This window comes from Acanthaster planci, unplaced genomic scaffold, assembly GCF_054643075.1.
Source record: "Acanthaster planci isolate LZ-2023a unplaced genomic scaffold, COTS_SCS Contig111, whole genome shotgun sequence".
NCBI lineage: Eukaryota > Metazoa > Echinodermata > Asteroidea > Valvatida > Acanthasteridae > Acanthaster > Acanthaster planci.
The window spans coordinates 1,923-23,414 of NW_028257733.1; the positions used below are offsets into that span (position 1 = coordinate 1,923).

General features: G+C 44.1%; 1 protein-coding gene and 1 pseudogene across 3 annotated transcripts; both read right to left on the minus strand.

The window, feature by feature from the left end:
• Positions 1-628: 628 nt before the first annotated feature.
• On the minus strand, positions 629-5,799 carry LOC147795242 (cathepsin B-like; annotated as a pseudogene). The gene is made up of 7 exons (XR_015424049.1): positions 5,676-5,799; positions 3,921-4,045; positions 3,486-3,691; positions 2,497-2,606; positions 1,422-1,651; positions 934-1,050; positions 629-780 (listed from the first exon to the last, which is right to left on the minus strand). The product of XR_015424049.1 is annotated as a cathepsin B-like (transcript).
• A 3,991-nt stretch (positions 5,800-9,790) lies between these two features.
• LOC147795243 (cathepsin B-like) lies at positions 9,791-16,060 on the minus strand. Of its 2 annotated transcripts, none has more exons than XM_087132170.1 (8): positions 15,910-16,060; positions 15,381-15,505; positions 14,952-15,158; positions 14,034-14,143; positions 11,872-12,101; positions 11,379-11,495; positions 11,066-11,194; positions 9,791-10,542 (listed from the first exon to the last, which is right to left on the minus strand). In XM_087132170.1, the coding sequence occupies exons 2-8, from the start codon at positions 15,498-15,500 to the stop codon at positions 10,463-10,465; spliced, it is 993 nt and encodes a 330-aa protein (XP_086988296.1). In that variant the 5' UTR covers positions 15,501-15,505; positions 15,910-16,060; the 3' UTR covers positions 9,791-10,462. The 2 variants fall into 2 exon arrangements, with proteins under 2 accessions (XP_086988296.1, XP_086988297.1); XM_087132171.1 differs by having other exon boundaries at positions 15,381-15,508; positions 15,910-16,056.
• Positions 16,061-21,492: the final 5,432 nt, after the last annotated feature.

A 21,492-nucleotide genomic window follows, 5' to 3' on the forward strand; every position in this document is an offset into this window, starting at 1 on the left:
GCTTGACACCAGTCTTTGTATCTTTCAGTTTGAAGTCGCTTGGCAACTTAATCTGCTGCAGAGAGTCCTTAATGGAGTGAAAATCTGCCTATATGTCCTCAGATGTGGTCCTACCAGTACTACTAGTAGTACTAGTAGTACCACATCACAACCAGGGCTGAGGGGCGCGTTTACATCTGCATGGGTGCCACCATCTTGGACCGCGTTGGTCAGAGGTTGTGCACTGTCTTCCACGTTTGCGGGCTTTTCCTCGGCCTCTGCACGCGGTTTTTCTAAGTCGGTTACCCGAACGATAATCTTGGACTGGCTTACACTTAAACTATTTAATTTTTGGACAATATCATCCAGCTTTTCAGTCACTATTTCCTCGAACTTGAGCGGCATTTTTGCTTTTGATCTGTCGGCGGAGACGCACCAAACAAGACAACTGTAATGACAGCGCCCTCTTTTGGGCGCTGACAGGAAAGTTTTATGTACATGTATAAATTGATTTCCCCTGACTACAGTCTGCAGTATTAATTTGGCAGGGTTGGTTCATGGGTTTCAACCCGATTCCACAAAGTCTGCCCTGTCTTAAGACTATGAAATGACATTGCTCGAGAAAGGCAAAACCGGTGAAGTCATAGCCAAAAACAGTTACTTTTTAATCACCTTTGTCTCCCCAGTCTGGGTTCCACGAGTTCGCAACCAGCCAGTAGTCCACACCGCCCTCAACGCCCCATCCAAGTATCTTGACGGCGTGTCCTCCGAGCGCGGTTCCCGTTTTGTGTTGGTAAACGCCTGTCGTTTATTAAGCATAAATATATACATTATACAGCTGTCATTTTACCGTTACAAAAGGTTCATTTTACCGTTGCAAAAGGTTCCTTGAGAGAGGCATTCCCGATCCAATTAATATTCCAAGCCCCTCCTGGATACGCCACTAGTTCTTACCGGATCTGTAGGTGGGGAAGTCGGCGTAAACGGTGAAGTCTGCCTCCACAGGTCCGTTCATCATTAATTCTTTCTGTATCTGCTTGACTTTCGAGGGAATTCTGTAAATTCTCCCCCCTACAAAAGAAAATAATAAAACAACTTTGTATAAAGCACGAGTGTGAAGAGATGCCCAATATACCGTACACTTTGCACCAAAAGGCTTACCATAATGGAAAGACAATTTCCCCAATCAAGGATCTAGGCAATAGCTCTTACCAAAATAAACATCTGTTTGATGAGAATCCATCGAAAAGAAATGAAAGGAAACTTGAAAGTATCATGTTCTGTTGAACGTTGTTAAACTGGGGAGAAATTTCTGGGGCTATTTAACGAAAGCAAATTAACTGTGACACATAGGTTTGTGTACATAATGGACCGGAGGCACGTGCCTCTCCCTTCCCCCAATAGTTACGCCACTGCGTTCAAAGCCGCTTTGGTTTACCCACCAAAGTGCCGGTCCTTGTCGAAGGTGACGTTGTAGCCCGTCCGGCAGGTGTGGTGGCATGGTGGAGTTGGGACCACCGGTCCGCAGGGCTTCAGGTGACCGGGCTCGTAGTGATCACAGCCCGGAATGGAGTAGGGCTGGCAGCCGCTCTTGCTGTTGTACAGGCCTCCGCTGACAAGACCATGGGTCTTCCAGAACTCCCAAGCTGCGTTAGGGAACCCCCCACCGCATCTTGAAACAAGCACAGCATAGAAAAAAGAATGAGTACTGAGGCTTGCCACTCTCGCACATCATGCCTCGCTCGCACATTTTGATTCCCTTCTCAATTTGCACCCAAAATTGTAGGGATTGCGCCCTTTTCGATTCATATTGGTCGACTTAAGTTTCCATAGATTTTTTAGGGAGATATGATGGAGACAAAGCCGGCCTCGTCTCGGTCTCCTGCTTCGCCTGGTTTCCATCCTGAAGTGTTTAGCTCAATGAGAAGTCGTGTTTTGCTGGACAAGCATTGAAAGTGTATTTTGTTGACTGGAACACAGAAAGAGTTGTATTAATTTCGAATATGACAGAAACACAAGCGGTTTCAATGTCAAAAATGAAGCATAAGACAGGAACGCTGGGAGTAGCGTAACTACCTTCATTTTATGATTGAAATGCATAAAAACGTCATGCCTAACACCGTCAATTCTTTTTCTCTCGCATTTTCCACACCATCTTCGCGGCCTACATGGTTAAATAAAGACCTCGTACACCAGTTTCAGACGGGCGTTCTACAGTCGCACCGAACCTGACACAATTAGGAGCAACTGGGGTCGACCCAACCTTTGCTTTCAGACAGACGAACTTAATACATACACTTGCATTTGGTTTTGCCCACGAAAAGAGCGACGCCGGGAACCAAGTCGTTCTAGTGTCGTTCCGAGCGCCTCCAGGTGTCGACCTTTCGCCTGCTAGCACGCCTTGTTGCTCCTAATTGTTTCAGACGTCGAACTTTTGCAGTACTTAATCCAAAATTTGCTTTTAATTTGGTTCAGCGCGACTCGACAAGATCACCTGTCTGAAACAGGCGTAATTACCCTAGGCTACAGGTCTTGCAGCAGGAATTCAGCTCCTCGGCAGAAATGTTCACCTGGATGTTGTTGTGAATGCACTCACGGTCCGACATGGCCTCCACTGCACCAAAAGCCTAATACATGTAATAGAAAAACATGATTGAAATACATGGAACAAGTGGACAGAAAAGGTGAGCACACGAGATTAATTAAGACGATCTGTTAGTGTCAGTTGCTTGAAATAAATTGCCACTTTTAGATTTGCTTTAGCAATTAATACCATCGTTATTAATACCGTCTGCATCATTGCGGCTTTCTTTACCATTGCAAATAGTGCACCCAAGGTAGGAGGGGCTCGGGGCTTAAATCCCAGGTACATGCGCCTACATCTTAGACAAATTACACTACGGTCGATTCGGATGCTTCATTGTTTATTTGAAGGGGTAAAACCCGTTTTCTTTAGAGGTGCTCTTTGAACGATTAGCTCTGTTGTAATCGTAAATCTTAGTCCCCTGTGGCACAACTGAGGGAGGGGGCTTGAGCATCGTGAGCTATTTTGGGGTTAAATTCCAGTTCGTGCCCCCGCAACAAATCCTGGGTGCAGCAGTGGCCGCTGCTGAAGATCGATGCTTAGAAAAGACAAGCAGTTTTTGCACATGCAGTGCAAAAATGGAGCCGCGTACGCAAACTCTAGTGAATTGTGTAAGTAAAATAGCAAATAATGACAACATAATGTTGTAGAGGAAAAGCGTATGACTGGAACGTACAAAATATTAAAGTTTGCTTCATAATTCAGTGTGCGTGAGAAAGTGTAGATTAGGTTTTTGTTTTGATGTATTACTTAATAAAGTTTGGCAACCTGATAGACATAGACATTGTGTGGTCGAAAAATGTTGGTTCCATTTCATTTACATCCTGAGGGATTCTTTCAAAGGCCTTAAACTTAAATGCGGCCCTATAGCAACTTGAGACTCATTATATTAAATTGAGAGAGTGACTCCAAAAAAACATACCCAGCAGGAGCCGCAGGCTGCCTGGTCCCTGATCAGCGAAATAGTTGTGCATTTTGGCCACTTCTGGCGCGCGTCGAACGTCACGGGGATGTCACTGACGTCCTCGTGGAAGTACAGAGGCAGCCTCTTCTCCACCGGAAGCGGGTACTTCACTCCTAGACGAGCGATAACTGACTCCAGGGTTTCGCCAAAAAATTGGGACCAGCCTGGAGCCAAAGAATAACAAGAAAAATATTGCTGCATTTGAAATGTTCAGGCCTAAACTCGCTTTCCAGTATGTTTTTGTTTTCAGTTTTTCCAGCGGAAAGTTCTCTGTAGGTAGAATAGCTGAACACTGTTCATACACACTGTGGCTTGTAAACAGATTTGAGACAAGTTTTATTTGTTTTTTTTATAAATGGAGAAAATTCGGCATCGAACAGTCATCTGCCATACCTTCCATGTCGTATCCATAGAGTTGATGCGTTGGATAATTTCTGCGGAGTACTCCTGAAAGTCGATGCTGGCCGATGTTAGGGCCAGGACACTAACCAGAAACACTACTGCGAAGCGCGTCATGGCTGCTGAAACAAAACCCAAAATGAGCCAGATCCAGTAACGGCAGTTAGTGTGTATTAAGCTGGGAGCCAAAACAAAGCCGGTCAATTAAAATAATAAGCCCTTGACAACCTTTTGCCCGAGGTTGTTCATTAAGGCGAATTCATGGCTGATACATAGTCCCATGCCAGTATATCACCACATAATTATGTTACAAAAGCGCAATGAAAAGACACCAAATTTTGGTCACTCTTCGTTCACTTATAGTGGAAGGACACAGAAGGAGTTGCAACTCTAGTACATGCACTTCAAAGTGTTCAATGATCGTCGCCCCTGAGTCAGACGAATAATAGAAAACATTCTAAAAAATGCCCAGTAATGTCCTAGCATACCTGAAGTGTTTTGCTTGCAATTAAATACAAATTATTGCTGAGGTCAGGAAATAGAGAGAGAACAATCTTTGATACAAGACCTTCTTTTGCTATCATGTATAAAACGTTTTAATCTTGCGACCCCGTTTCATTATCCATGCAAAGTTTGTAATTTTTATCCTCCTCCGTCCAATACATCAGTGTTCAAAGACTTGGAACGAATTTGGCTAAGGCTTGCAAACAAAATGTTGCCTACTACTGAAAGCTAAGTTCTCTATACCTCAGTATGCAGATTACCTGCGAAAAATTGCGGCGTCGATGACAGGTTACAAAAGGGTTTCGTGGTTATGAAACGGATGGTGCGTATCCGCCCCGAGTTGAAGTGCACCCCCAAGCAGCAAAAAAAAAAAAAAAGGCAGATAGTTGTAAGTCGTTACGCGTACTCGGCGTGCTCCGCGCCAAACGCGCCGTTGATCTCCAAGGGTCCAGTCCACTAATTCAAGCCCCATTGAAAACAGTGTAAAATCAGCACCGTTCAGGGCCCAATAGCATGCACGCCAACATCCCTGAGATTTCTGAAACACAAATGAAATTCTTGTCTGGTCACTTATCTTTCAATTTCTTTTTCAATTTTTTGTGGGTTAACCAATTACATTTTTAATTATTCCCACAAAACAAAATCACACCCCAAAAAGTGATTTTTCCGAAGTCTGATTGCAGCCATTTTTCAAGTGGCAACCCTCAACTTTCTCGGGCACTTAGGACCATTTTTCAACCGTAGTTTTCAGCCCTTCTGCCCTCATATGAAAGCTCAAAGACCCAGGGAGTTGATCCTGGCGACGATTTACACAATCTCACCATTTTGGGGGCCAAACAATCTCTTTTTTCAAAAGATACTCTGGGGGCACTTGTAATGCTAATGAGCTGGTCAGAAATTCTCACTTGAATTAGTGGTCTGCACCCCCAAAGGAGTAAAAAAAAAAACAAAAAAAACACGCCCTCTTTTGTTCCGCTCGGAGCGGATAGCAAGCGCTCGCGGCGCTCTGGCTATGGACGCTATGGCATGCCACAAACCAGTAATTGGCCAGATGTTATAGCCCGGGCAGTTCAAACTCTTTCTGTGTCCTTCCTATATGGTTCACTAAATTTCATGTTAAAAATTAGGCCTAGCAGTGACCCAGAATAATGATGACGAGAGCACAACCGGAAATAAAGATTCTTGCGCGTCCCATCACCCATCTCAATAACTTTTTAAGCTGGCTGACCAGGCCTTGAAACTAACCTTGTTTACGCTTCAGCGTAGAATAGGCCTTGAGGAAACCTTTCACGGGATGGTATACGACACCTGTGCAGTTCCACTGACAATGTCGCCTGTGCGTCAGCAAATACACCACCCCTTTATTTAAGCACAGTCACTGTGATAACAACGTAACCTATTGACTCGCCTGCGCACTTGACAGCCTAGAGTCCAACCACGTGACAGTCTTGTGACACCAGACAAGATAGATCCCGACACGGAAACAGAAGAAGCATACTGTTTTGTGTGCTGAAACGTTAAGTTCAAGATTAATGAGGTCAGCAAATACATTTTGCCTGCCTACTAAAAGCCCACGTAGGCCTTGATTGTTCGCTCACGGCTGGACACTTGTGTCTCCATTATGACGGCATGGGGTAGAAAGCGAGCGAGAACTGTCATTACGCAGCAAGTTTATGTATATCCATGAACATTTTGTAGATCGCATATGTGACTGATGAAGTCAGGCGATCGGACCACATTGCACCTGGAGCCGTGGAGTGCCGTAGCCTGGTGGCTAAGAGCATCGGATTCGTAGTTGGCGGGTAAAGCCGCAGGTTGCGGGTTCAAATCCAGCCTGGGGTCATGCACGATTGTGCGTGTGCCCTTGGGCAAGGCATTTTGTCACTCACTGCCTCTCTCCACCAAGGAGCAGTTGGGTACCTGTGAGGGCAGAGATGGTTATTGTGGTTGATTTAGGCGTGTTGCGCCGAAATGGCAGTATCGAGCTGTATACTCCACAGGGAACTGAGATGGTATCTGGAATGCTTGATGGGCCCAGTGAGCAGGGGTAATAATGGAATGGAATTGCACCTTGCAATTTTCCCGCATAAGTGCGCCATATAAATCTCTCTTCCTCCTCGGCCTCCTCCTCCTCAGACTAAAGACACTGTTGCTATACCTCGTGATTCGGGGCAAACTTTTACATAGCGACCACCATCTCTGGATTGGACTGGTTCCTTTGTGCCGTTCTTATCCGTTGAGAACAGTGTATTGGTGCAAGGCGTCTCTTTCGTAACTAAGCAAAAGCTTGCCCTGAATCACGAGGTATAGCAACATTGGTTTTAGTATGGAGAATTCAATTTGTTATGTTCACGTAACTTTAAAGAACTCAGTGTACCCGATTTTATTCAAATTTAATCGTAAGTGGCTTAATAAGCCATGCTGGATTACAGGGCTAGGGAACCCGTATGAACCAGTTAATTAGGGAATTAGCGCAGCAAGACAGGAGGGATCGTGTGCTTTTGTTCCATGCTTGTTGGCAAAGCGACGGTTGGTTGCAGTCCTGGTCTTAAAGCTTGCTTTCCTCATTGAGCGGGTTTACTGGGTGCAGGTTTCCGTTAGAGTCCAGTGAGGACTATTATAACCACCTTCTTAATCAACTGACGCAATGTTATTTAATAACAGCTTTAAGTAGGTGAGGGTTACTCAAGTCACCTTGAATCATGTTGCAGTTAGGGAACTGTGTTACTTAGTAAGGCAGTAGGGATTATTGTTGTAAAGTCTACCCTGTTGTGTTTTATAATTGCGAAGGTTGCCTTTGCTTGTGTAGTCAAGACTCATCAGTTATAAGCCTACGGTATATTATTGACTTGAAGGTTACCTATTGACTTGAAGGTTACCTGGTCATTGAGGGTTACCTGGTCATTGAGGGTTACATGGTTAGTGAGGGTTACCTTGGTTATTGTGAGGGCTACCCTGGTTACTGTGAGGGTTAACCCGGTGTAGGTTGAGGATAACAAGCTTCCTAATTAATCACATATAGTGGCGCGGTTGTCCACAGTGCAGTTGACCACATAGGACTACCTACCCGTGAGGATCATTTTTACATAATTAATTGCATTTGTGTGTAAACTATAACTGAAGCTCTGATATTTAATAAACCAATCGTATATTTGCATTTGAAATCACTGGTCAACGTGAGATTTAGGCCAGTCTTTTGTTACTTGTATTGGCATTTATTGTAATCTTTACTGACATAGGAATCAATTACTTAATCACCGAGCGGTGGTAGACTTAGGCACAGTCCACCGTTCCTTAACTGATACCCCCCCTTGCGTTTGGGTAGCCGCTCATTCTTGCGTCAGGTTAAATAAATATATTTGTGGGGTTAGGCCAGGTCGATTCCATCTCCGATCAGGTCAGTCTGCTGGTCTGCCACAAAAGGAGTCAGTTGTCCCGCTACAAATGGTGTCAGAAGTGGGATGCTCTGTGATTTTGTTGTATTTGCCAATAAAGAGTAACATTTTTGTCATTTTGTTGTGAAGTGGACGTGCCTCACAGAGGTGAACAGTGAGGATAATTGTAACGAGGTAGGTGGGTTATGCTTACCTGGGTTTTTACTGCCTTGTGCATTGTGTTCGTTGTTGGGTTGACAAAATTGGTGGGGATTCTGTTAAGGATTTGAGAAGAGTTGCAATCCTTTCGTCATACTGCAGGACAGCAGCCAGCAATCCTGTTAGGAATTCACTGGGTGGTAGTAGTTACACAAGGGTGTAAAATTCTGGAGGTTTGGGAATGGGAGTTCCGCGGCCTGAGTTTGCCTGTGAGTTACCGGTATCGCCAATTGGCCAGTGGCCGAGTGTAAAGAGTCTAGTTGAGACCGAGATTCCTGTTCAGGAGGGAACTCCAATATGAGCATGGTTATTAAAGGACAGTGGTGTTGGCCCGATGGGGAGTGACAAGGGTTCTGTCCTAGACGAGCTGAACCGTTGAAGACTGGAGGTTCAGTGGTTAAAATGGGAGAGGGACCGTTTGTCCACAGAGCCTGTCAAACTTGGGTACACAGCCTAAAACGGTGAGTGAGGGTACCCCTAAGAGTAGGGATACATCTCTGATCGATGTTGATTCTGAGATCAGCTGGAAGCTGCCCAAGGATAGCTCCAGGTATGCACTGTAAGGCAAGAGAGCGTTCCAGTTTTGGCACATCGCCTGAATTGGTTTTAAAGGAAGTGCGAAGGCAAACAGAGAGTACGCCTGTGAGGCCTATTCCCGCGGGTAGTCCTAGCACCAACCCTTTTTAGAACCATGAGGTTCATAATTCAAGTGAGAATTTCTGGTCAGCTCATTAGCATTAAAAGTGCCCCCCAGCATCTTTTGAAAAAAGGAGATTGTTTGGCCCCCAAAATGGTGAGATTGTGTAAATTGTTGCCAGGATCAACTGCCTGGGTCTTTGAGCTTTCCTATGAAAGCAGAATGGCTAAAAACTACTGTTGAAAAATGGTCCTAAGTGCCTAGGAAGGTTTAGGGTTGCCACTTGAAAAATGGTTGCAATCAGACATTGGAAAAATCATTTGCGGGGGTGATTTACTTTTGTGGGAATAATTAAAAATTAATTGGTTAACCCACAAAAGTTGAAAAGAAATTGAAAGATTAGGGACCAGACAATTATTTCATTTGTGATTCAGAAATCTCAGGGAGGTTGGTACGCATGTTATTAGGCCCTGAATAATGCTGATTTTACACTGTTTTCAATGGGTCTTGAATTAGTGGACTGTGCCCTACAATGCAAGTACGGGGGACGGAAATGAAAGAAAACAGTAAAGGCGCCCTCTACAAACAGTATGAAGCAAAGGGCGACAGCACACGACGCATCGCGTCTTCAGTCGTGTCGTGCCTCACGTCGTGCTTTAGGCGACGTAATAGGCGATGCGATGCAAGACACGACGTACGACGCGACGCATGACGGAACGACGGGACGGGCGACAGAAGGGGCGACGTTTAGGCGGGAAAAAATGCAACATGGAAAGGACCTAAGACTGCACGACGCGACGGGCGAGGGCACGACGCGACGCGTCGTGCGTCTACAAACGTAATGGAAAGAGGGCGACGGTGCGATGGGGCGGCACGACGCAAGGGAGCCGTCGTGCTGTGTAGTTGCGTCGCCTGGATGGAGGCTAAAGAGAGAGAGAAATGTTTGTCGTGAATAGTACACCATAGGGAAAAGCAGTTCCTGAGGGTCTATAACTTTATTTCGCTGCCGACGCACTTTTACCTTTGACGATACTACTTTACTGAACTCTTCGAATTTCCCAAACCCCCTCACAAAGGTTTGTCCTTTTTAAAGTAAAAGCAAGGAAAACGAATCTAAAAGAAAGGCTAAATATTTTGTTGTTTTGTTTATTTTTCTTTTTTATCACCAAGGCAAGCTGTTATAGTAATTAAGTGACAATTTACTAGAGGCAATAACATTTTCTAGACAGCACTGTGCAAAAGATGTAATACAGATGTGCATAGGGTCATTCAAACATTTTCCTAAATCACCCTGTGCTATATTGACATGGTCTCAAGTTTATGTGTCGATGCGGTCCCGTCAATTACCGGTGATTAGACTATTTCAGAATAGGGACTCCATCAGTGCCAGGGTAAAAAGTAGGTAGCGTGCTTATTAATGTTTGTAAGAAAGACTCTCTATGCTCTACGCTGAAGTTGCGTGTACGAGCCAACAGCTCTGAACCTGATTATGATGGATATGCATTGCTGGAAACGTCAATAACAAGCAAAATTCGTGCATTTGATTTAGGTGGGATGAGGCTAAACGCATTGATCATTGCAGTAGTGATCAGTGATCAATACTTACCATCAGCAATCATATCGTCGCAAAATTTTAAAATCCATGCTTTGGTTTAAGCTGACAACATTCAGAATGAAATCTCTTTTTTTTTAATAAGAGGTGCCAAATTTTTAACAAATCATACTTTGGTTTAAGCCGACGGAATTCAGAATGAAATTTCTTTTTCTAAGCAGAGGTGTTTGTTCTTTATTCCAAATTAGAATCACATTTTCTTTGGGATTCCAGCATTGATGTCGTCTTCGATGCCACACTCGTCATCCCCGCGCTTGATCTTGAAGTAACCTAACAGTAAATCGAGATATCACATTTTGAATAATTAATAATATAAAATGCAAGAGCACCGTTTAAAAAAGTAAATACTAGTACATAACATAATTCATATCCTGAAATGCAGGTTCATATTTCACAACGTTTACAATTTTGTTTTGCAAGAGATCACGTCATGATTTAGTACACGAATGAACTCTCCCTGATACATTTTTTCTGAACGGAAGCAGCTCGTGCATGTGGAACATGATTACAGGTTATCCAGTTTCAAACGGAAAATTTTACTCCCATCAATTTGGTCTCTCTCCTAAAAGTACGTGACTAGCATTTACTAGGTGTGCACAGTGCAGCTGTATGACACCGTTTTTCAATGTGACAAAACTAGCTACACGTCTGCAGTAAGTAATTTTGCAGGGTTGGTTCATGGGTTTCAACCCGATTCCACAAAGTCTGCCCTGTCTTAAGACTATGAAATGACATTGCTCGAGAAAGGCAAAACCGGTGAAGTCATAACCAAAAACAGTTACTTTTTACTCACCTTTGTCTCCCCAGTCTGGGTTCCACGAGTTGGCAACCAGCCAGTAGTCAACACCGCCCTCAGTGCCCCATCCAAGGATCTTCACGGCGTGTCCTCCGAGCACGGATCCCGTTTTGTGTTGGTAAACGCCTGTCGTTTATTAAGCATAAATATATTCATTTTAAAATTCACATCTGCTATTTAACCGTTACAAATGCCGTTCCTTAAGTTCTTAAGTGTTGGTGATTTCAATTCCTAAAAAGGGTCCTGGAGAGAGGCATTCCCAATCCAATTAATATTCCCAGCCCCTCCTGGATACGCCACTAGTTCTTACCGGATCTGTAGGTGGGGAAGTCGGCGTAAACGGTGAAGTCTGCCTCCACAGGTCCGTTCATCATTATCTCTTTCTGTATCTGCTTGACTTTTGAATGGACACTGTAAACGCTCCCTCCTACGAAAGAGAATCATAAAACAACTTTGTATAAAGCACGAGTGTGAAGAGATGGCTAATATACCGTACGCTCTGCACTAAAAGGTTTACCATAATGGAAAGGCAACTTTCACAAGGATCTAGGCGAGAACTCGCTCAAAAAAACATCTGTTTGATCGAGAAAAGAAATGAAAGGAAATTGGAAAAAAAACATGTTCTGTTTAAACGGTGTTAAACTAGGGAGAAATTTCTGGGGCTATATCGAGGGGTCAGTGAAAGCAAATTAACTGTGACACCTAGGTTTGTGTACATGTACATATATGGGGCTGGAGACACATGCCTCTCCCTTCCCCCAATAATTGCGCCACTGTGTTCAAAGCCGCTTTGCTTTACCCACCAAAGTGCCGGTCCTTGTCGAAGGTGACGTTGTAGCCCGTCCGGCAGGTGTGGTGGCATGGTGGAGTTGGGACCTCCGGTCCGCAGGGCTTCAGGTGACCGGGCTCGTGGTGATCACAGCCCGGAATGGAGTAGGGCTGGCAGCCGCTCTTGCTGTTGTACAGGCCTCCGCTGACAAGACCATGGGTCTTCCAGAACTCCCAGGCTGCGTTTGGGAATCCCCCAGCGCATCTTGAAACAAGCACAGCATAGAAAAAAGAATGAGTACTGAGGCTTGCCATTCTCTGGTAAAACAACATCATGCCTCGCTCGCACATTTTGAATCCCTGCTCAATTTGCATCCAAAATTGTAGGGATCACGTCCTTTTCGATTCATATTGGTCGACTTAAGTTTCCGAAAACAGCGTGCAGTTCTTTCGCTGATAAGCATTTTTGGCAATTCCATTTGCACGCTGACGATCTCGCGAGTACATGGGAGTTTGCGAGAAAAAACGAGAACACAGTAGTGTCCCTTCAACCCGCCAAGAAATCCGTTGCTTCATTCGTGGGTCGAAATGGTTTGATGAGTAGATAGTTGACGTTTTTCACTATCAATAAAGTTATGTTTCGGCGATGATCGACAATTTCCTAACGATTTATTTGGACGCAAACTTGCTTAGTGTTTTTCACGAAAATCGCAGGCCTCCTCTTTTTTAAGTGCACCCGACTGTTTTGCAATAACTGAATAAAATTGAGACTTACAATTCTTCACTAAAAGGATTGAACATCCGTTTAATACCAACATTTTTGCTGCCGGGCCAATCAAAAGTTATATGCACTACTCACTCAGCGATTCCGGCAATTTTATTTTTTTGCAAGACGAATGGTAAGTCCGGTTCCCCATTAAACGATCAACATTCACTAGGTTTCCTTCGATGCAAAGTCTGGGTTCCCGATTTTGGTCAGACACATTTACGCGTATCTCTGATACGCCAGTATTAGAGAGAATATGTCAATCAACCAATCGCAGATAGTCTTTCACGAAACACATACGGCAGTGTTTTCGGTTAATCTCACGAAGTCTAAACCTGCGATAACGAAATATATTGGGTGCACCTGACTGTTTTGCAACGACTTGAAAAGTAAAAACTTATTGTTTGGCTGGATATAAGACATATATCTATCTTTCTGCTGTCAAGAAAATTCTCCCGGCCCAGGTTTGGATCCACTAAAACCAGGCTTTTTCTGTACCCCTCATTTTTGCACACGAAAGCCTACGTTTTACGGCTAATATCCTTCAAAAGAGACTGCGAATATTTGTATTTTTTACAAGGGACATGCGACTGATATCTTAACTGTTCATTTGTGTAGAGCTATTCCATTCTTAAAGGTGATACAAGGTGGTATACAATTTTGAAATGTCCACTACATAGCTCATTACATATGCATGATTCAGACAGCCTGGCGTGCATACGTAGCAAATGAAAGGAGCAGCTTTTACGGGTGCCGTGCGCTGTCCTCGTCTCGGTCTCCCGCTTTTCTTGGTTTCCACATCCGACTTTGAAGTATTCAGCTCAATGAAAAGTCGTGTTTTGCTGGACAAGCATTGAAAATGTATTTTATTGACTGGAACACAGAAAGAGTTGTATTAATTTCGAATATGACAGAAAGACAAGCGGTTTCAATGTCAAAAATGAAGCATAAGACAGGAACGCTGGGAGTAGCGTAACTACATGTACCTTCGATGATTGAAATACATAAAAACGTCATGCCTAACACCGTCTTTTAACGTCGTTAAGTCCTCTTCTATAAAAATCAGGTATTTTTCTATCGCATTTTTATCACCACCTTCGAATCACGGCCTACATCGTCAAATAAAGACTTCTTATACCAGTTTCAGACAGGCGTTCTACAGTCGCACCGAACGCGCAGACTTTTGCTTTCAGACAGACGAACTTAATGCGTAGACTTGCATGGGGTTTTGCCCATGAAAATAGCGAAGTCTGGAACCAAGTCATTCTGGTGTCGTTCCAGCGCCTCCAAGTGTCGATCTTTCGCCTGCGAGCACGCCTTGTTGCTCCTAATTGCTCTAGACGTCGAACTTTTGCCATTCATCCAAAATTAACTTTAAATTTAGCTCGACGCGACTGTATAAGAACGCCTGTCTGAAACTGGTGCAATTACCCATTGCCACAGGACTCGCAGCAGGAATTCAGCTCCTCGGCAGAAATGTTCACCTGGACGTTGTTGTGAATGCACTCACGATCCGACATGGCCTCCACCGCACCAAAAGCCTAATACAAGTAATACAAAACATGATTGAAATACATGGAACAAGTGGACAGAAAAGGTGAGCACACGAGATTAATTAAGACGATCCGTTAGTGTCAGTTGCTTGAAATAACTTGCCACTTTTAGATTTGCTTTAGCAATTAATACCATTGTTATTAATACCGTCTGCATCATTGCGGCTTTCTTTACCATTGCAAATAGTGCACCCAAGGTAGGAGGGGCTCGGGGCTTAAATCCCGAGTACATGCACAGGCATCTGAAACCATTAGCTCTGTTGTAATCGTAAATCGTAGTCCCTTGTGGCACAAGGGGGGGCTTGAGCACCATGAGCTATTTTGGGGTTAATTCCAGTTTGTGTCCAAGCAACAAATCCTAGGTGCAGCACTGGCCGTTGCGGAAGACCGGTGCTTACAAAAGACAAGCAGATTTCTGCACATGCAGTGAAAAAACGGAGTCACGTACGCAGACCCTAGTGAATAGTACAAGTAAAATAGAAAAAACTAATGTCAACATGACGTTATAGAGGTAAAGTGCATGACTGGTACGCACAACAAATTCAAGCCAAACATTCGCTAAGCTTGCTTCATAATTAAATGTGCGTGAGAAAGTGTAGATTAAGTTCTTTGTTTGATGTATTACTCAATAACTTTTGGTAACCTGATAGACATGGACATTGTGTGGCCGAAAAACGTGGTTCCTTTTTATTTACATCCTGAGGGATTCTTTCAAAGGTCTTAAACATAAATGCGGCCCTATAGCGACTTGAGACTCATTTTATTAAATTGAGAGAGCGACTCCAAAAAAACATACCCAACAAGAGCCGCAGGCTGCCTGGTCCCTGATCAGCGAAATAGTTGTGCATTTCGGCCACTTCTGGCGCGCGTCGAACGTCATGGGGATGTCACTGACGTCCTCGTGGAAGTACAGGGGCAGCCTCTTCTCCACCGGAAGCGGGTACTTCACTCCTAGACGAGCGATCACAGACTCCAGGGTTTCGCCTAAAAAATTGGGACCAGCCTGGAGCCAAAAACACAAGAATAACGAGGAAAATATTGCTGCATTTGTAATGTTCAGGCCTAAACTCGCTTTCCGGTATTTTTTGTTGTCGGTTTTTCCAGCGCAAATTTTTCTGTAGGAAGAACTGAATACTGTATACACTGATTCTTGTGTAAAGAGATTTTGAGATCATTTTTATAAATAAATGAAGAAAATTCGGCATGGAACAGTCGTCTGCTGTACCTTCCACGTGGTATCCATGGAGTTTATGCGTTGGATAATTTCTGCAGAGTACTCCTGAAAGTCGATGCTGGCCGATGTCAGGGCCAGGAAACTGACTAGGAACACCACTGCGAAGCGCATCTTGGCTGCTGAAACGAAACCCAAAAAGAGACAAATCCAGTGACGGAATTTGTATGTACTGAGCTTGGAGCCAAAACAAAGCTGGTCAATTAAAACAATAAGCCCTAGACAATCTTTGGCCAGTGGTCGTTCATTCAGGCAAATTCGTGTCCGATACATAGCCCGATGCACGCCAGCATATAGCCACTATAGGTTACAGTTAGGGCACAATGATTAGACACCGAATTGTGGTCACTCTTTTTTCACTAAAATGCTAAAAATTAGGCCTAGCAGTGGTCCAGAATAATGATGACGTGAGCACAACCGTACATAATGAATCTTTCGCGTGAGATCACTTCTTAACAGTAACTCTTAACGGTAACTCATCTCAATAACTTCTTAAGCTGACTGATCAGGCCCTAAAACTAACCTTGTTTAGGCTTCAGCGTACAGTAGGCCTAGAGGAAACCTTTCACGGGATCGTATGAGACACCTGTGCAGTTCCACTGACCGCCTGACTTGTGCGTGAGCAAACACACACCCCCTTGATTTAAGCGCAGTCAGTGCGATAAGAATAATGTAACCCATAACACTCGGCTGCACTCGTGACAGGTTAGAGTCCAACCACGTGACGGTCTTGTGACACAGGACAAGATAGATCCTGGCACAGAAACAGAAGAAGCATACTTTTTGTGTGCCTAAGCTTAAAGTTCAAACTTAATGGGGTCAGCAAATACGTTTTGCCTGCCGGATATAAAAGCGCATGTAAGCCTAGTTGGTTCGATCGCTCACAGCTGAAAACTTGTCTGACATAATGCCCAAACAATGAAAATCTTGTTGATAGTAAAGATTTCCACCGCAACTAATTTCCTGGTTAACGTAAGTAAACTTTATATTGTACAGGAAATATTCATGTAAAAAATCCGATCTCCTGACAAGTCAAACCAACAGCACTTTTATGATGTACCCCAGGGTGAAGCTGATAGCCTGTACTCCATACTTCGGCTTGGTACCTGCAGTATAATGTCCGACAAAAATCAAAATAACCTGAAGCGATAGCTTGTGTGTTGGATAACATCCATGCAGGTTCATCACCCTGCATGCCTTTTGGGCACTTAACACCAATATGGCCAGCATCATCCTTTTTACCGTACGATCTCTCACGCGTCTATAGAATAAAATCTTTCGCGAGCACTGCGACGCGACGCCAATTTTCTAACATTTTAGAATATCCGAGGGTTCTCGACAACTCTTGGACGGAGGGTACTTGGTCACAGACAGAAGTACATTGTTATAATTATCATGATTTCGAATCGATTTGACTCAACCATTACAGACACAGAAAATATTAATGCCTTTCCATTCATACCAAGTTTAAAATAAGTGTGGTCCGAGTGTCATCCGTTGCCCAGAGGGGCGCGGCGCCACACCTTTGCAAGCAAGCATCTATTATGAACCCCTGACTGGACCAAGAGAGGGTCCGATTTTCCTAGCAACACAGACTCCTATGGTGGGAACTGCACTACGCTTACTCACGAAGCCAGACTAAGAACCGCACGCATTACGGTCGCATTGCTACCACCAAAAGGTTCACCAGTAGCATAGTTCTTTTCAACTGATGAGGGGATGGCTCCCCACAAGGCGGACAGGGTAGACTACCGCGGTTACCTAGAAGAGCGCACTGAAAGCCGGCTCTTCTGTAGTTGTACCTAAGTCTTACTTTATTTTCGTGTGTATTCCACACTTATGATTTATTTTGTATTGATGCGTTTTTTAGGGGGGTGACTGTCTCTGGGGTTTTTTTTTAATTCTTTGAAAGTCGTATTTTGTCTTGAGATCGTCTTGTTTCTTTTGCTTGTTCCTACTTTTATTACACGTACACGTTATGTTTGTTATGTTTAATTGTGTTTCTTTTACCTTGTAGCAGGATCCTGTGGAAGAGCACTTTGAAGTGAACAGGCTACCCTGGTTAAATATACCAATAATAAATACATGATGAATAAATTTATGCATCCCTTAAAAGCCGTGGGAGTGGGAAATGAAGAAAAATCTTGGGCACTGCGACAAAGGGTGTAAGGCATAAACTTTGAGACATTCTAATTCGTTAAAATTATAAAAATGAACAAGATGCAAATGTGATAGAATAAAACAACAAAATACTTAAGAAATATTAGGGACGGCAAGTTTATCAGTGTGCTTTTGAAAACGGCCAGACCAGATTTGACAACAGTAATCAAAATGAGGTAAAATAAAGGTATTATAGAGACGTTTGAGAGACTGAATAGGTAGGTATGGTTTGACACGTCGAAACATACCAAGCTTTGCCTGAACTCTACTCACAACTTAATCAACATGTTAAGACTATATACTTGGTGTCAATAATAACACCAAGACGTTTTGTTTTGACGACCCGGTTGCGTGATGATTAACCTCTACCTTTAAGAGATACCGCGCCTAATTTGTGTTTGGATCCGATAAGTTAATCTAGTCTGGCGACGTCCAAAAGCCCTAGGAACCTAAACACCACGACGATATAAAATGGGATCACGTGGTCCTTTATTTTAGCGACACCTTTAAAGCTCTTCTGGGCGTGTTGTGGCATGTGCTGCACCAGGATTGCGCCAATACCTTTACAAGGGAAAAACCAGATACAAGCGAAAAATGTGGACTCGATCATCTGCACGATTACCCTAAAGGTTTTGAAATGACTTACCGGTATAAGATTACATGTATGCAGCGTAGGAAAATAGGTGATCTTTTTTACGTTTTGGCTCTAGACACCTACATGTATAATCGCTGCATTGGTATTATGGTCTTATGCTCTGCCCTAACACGCTAACTCCGCTAACCTGAAGTAAGCTGCTTCAAATAACTCTCCTCGAACAGAAAATTCAGAGGGGGTTAGGGGGAATAGGGGAGGGGGAGATGAAGCAGAGGAGAGTCAAGCAACTTTTTGGTGTGTGAGCGTATAGTGCTTTTGTTTTATGGCACGCCTTTGGTATTTTCGTATAAAGCCCTAATATTTTCCGTAGGCCTACAATTTTTCTTTTCCGCAAAGTGCCTACTGTATTTATTGGAAAATTCAGCTCTGCGCTTGATCATTCCCAAAATGATCTGTGACGGTCCCAAAGAAACGTTGATCTTCTCCCTAAAACAATCGTCAAAAATTGTTTGGGGCTACAGACTGAAGACTAGAATGTTCTCTTTTCAAAAGTGCGACCCTGCGTTGCGGAGACGATCTCGATTACGTAAAAGGTAGACACAACAGGAGGGCGCTATTTGGTTTCGGTAAAATCTTTTGCGTTTACTTCAAAGCTCAGTCGGAAAAAACGCCCGAAATATTAACTTAATGACCAGAGTCAGTGAAGCCATATAATAAAAATGGAGCTGGGGGGGGGCTTTTCCACAAGGTCCCTATTTGGTGGGTAGTCCTGGGGCCAAGGGTACGGAGGTAGTCTGGTAGCCTAGCCCTAGTTTAGGGCTACCCCAGTATATACACGACAGGTTGGTGAGTTTATGCCTGCCACTGGTCAGGAGTGTCCAATCCTAGCTACTGTCTAAGCTTTAACGATGACTTGCCAACAGAAGGTATCCGAAGCTTTTTAGGGGGCACTCCCATCCATTCAGTCCCTGCAGCTGACAAACTGGCTGTGCTGGGGAAGCTCAACGCTTGCGCGAGTCACAACCGTGCCACTAATTACTCAAATGCCACAAGAAAGCTTGAAACAGTCAATAGGAACTCAACTGGGGAATTGTTCCCCGGGGGGGGAAGAGATTTCGTTGGCCTTGTTAAACATCCACTCATCCGTTTTTTTGTTTTTTCTTTTGTTTTGTTGTTTTAAGTTGGGGGCACCTGGGGACACTGGGAATTCGTGGGGGCACGTGGCTACGCCCCTTATTCTGGGTCCGAGTACTATCTGCTTGGTGCAGGACTGGGCCTATGTACCGACTTGCAAAGGACACGAGAGATATTGTTATCACCAAAGCTTTGCCTTACCCTGGCTCCTCAACTGACAAGTTATCTTGTATGCCCCATTTGCAGATTCCTAGTAGTCGCACCAAACGCAAGACTGCCAGTTGCGCCTCAAGAAAATGGGATGTAACTAAAATCCGCTTCAAATCTGGCGTCTATTCCTGGCCTGACCTCCACCCTAAATACTGCCCAGCGCAGATTCTAGAACTGAATTTAGATAAGAATGTGAAGGGGGCTTGGAGGAGGTTGAAAGTACCAATCCAGTACTGGTACCAGTACAGGTCCGGTAAAAAAAAAACTGACTGGCTTAACGACCAGGAGGGCAAAGTTAAAGCTGCCTCAAACGTCCCCTGCACGCTCTGCGTTAAGCAGGTAGCACTGCTTCAAGTCGAAGCCTAATTACGAGAAATTGGAACACTGAAGGATAGCTGGTGGAACAAGGCAGATGGACTTAAAAACTGGCAAAGGGGAACCTCTCACAGGGAGCATTCTCTGCACTCAAAGTGCTCTATGAACCAAAAACAAACACAGTTGAACCGATCAAAAGTGCACACGGCCGTCACCTGCTCACAGACTTTCTATCACAGTGGAACTAGCATTTTCAGTAGCTTTTTAACCAGACAAGCAACTTCTTGAGAGGATGAGGCCACCGATCACCTTCATAGCCGTCCCACATGACAACCTTCTGGGGCGTTCATGTGCAGTTGACGGTATCTTGTAGACATGCTCCTCTAATTTTTCGACCGCTGTTGGAATAGACGGGGCTGCCTCAGAATTCCAGAGACACGCTAATAGTAACCATCTATACAAAGGGGATAAGGGAAAGCAGTGTGGCGGCTCCATATTGTCAAGTACGGGTAAAATTCTAACAAAGATCCCGCTAAACCGACTCAGGATTATATCCAAGAGCATATATACTCCCAGTCAATACATCTTCAGAGTTGGATGCTTAACGACATCACCTCCTTCTTCGGGGCAGCTACAAAATAAAAACAGTGAAAAGGCACTGGGAACAGAACCAGATGTGCATATTGGTGTATATCTCAGAAATCTTTGACAAATGCCGTCAATCGGGAGACACTATGAAGGGTGCTCAGAGTACACAGAGAGTACACGTCTCTCACAGACGCCAATGAATATCTTGTCCTGTACAAGAGTCATCGGGAAGCTGACTGCTGTGCAGCATAGGTATCCGAGATAGATCATGCACGTAAGTTGGCAAAGCAAAATTCTCTTCAAACAAGTACTGGAGAAAGCCGGTGTAGACAGCTGAGCTGGCCACACAAAGTGTACATCCAACAACAGTCCGACTGAGCCAATCTCCTACGGAGAGCTGGCAGAGGGCAAACACAATCACAGAGGGCAAAAAGCTCAGATACAAAGATGTTCTGAAGTGTAATTTGGAAGCAAATGGTCAATGTAGATGTATGGGACCCGGTAGCAGACAGGCAGAGCTGGCATAAAACTTACCAAACTGTAGAGAGAAGACGTCTGGACCTATACACCAAGGCACATGATAATGCAGACGCCATCAACAGGCAGTCATCAGTGTCACCACAGTATAGTGCCGCAAGTGCAACACGGTGTTCCATGCTGGCCTGGCTGCTTATCTCAGGACAAACGAATGCCTACAAAACTAAAACTCTCTGCTTCAGTAAACACTAGATCGATGGCCTGTCGAAGCCAGTAGCACAGGGGGGGGATATTCAGGGCATGTGTGGTCTGCAATATCCAGCCAGAAATGAGACCGAGGGGTACCCCCAACTTGCCCATTCGCTATACACACACAAGGTGTATATATCCCCCAAGATGTCTGAAAAGAATTCCTCAGATTCCAGAGAGACAATGACCAACACAAAGCAGGGGGTTCTCTCTGTCTCTCTGGGCTAGATTATTCAATAGGCAGACAATTTCCGATCTATTGAAATTTTTAAACTCTGTTCATAGCTTGTAATGAAATACAGCTGACTCTAACATCAATAGCTTGCTATTACAAGAACACATCTAGCTTTGACAGTAAATCACATTTGAATTTAATAC

What these genes read in the sequence shown, in the direction of transcription:
- LOC147795243 (XM_087132170.1), bottom strand. Translation starts at nt 15,500, where the DNA reads ATGCGCTTCGCAGTGGTGTTCCTAGTCAGTTTCCTGGCCCTGACATCG. An exon ending in CCATGGATACCACGTGGAAG is followed by an intron (nt 15,159 to 15,380) that starts GTACAGCAGACG and finishes TTTTGGCTCCAG; the next exon opens with GCTGGTCCCAATTTTTTAGG. An exon ending in TGCGAGTCCTGTGGCAATGG is followed by an intron (nt 12,102 to 14,033) that starts GTAATTGCACCA and finishes GCTTGTTTCAAG; the next exon opens with ATGCGCTGGGGGATTCCCAA.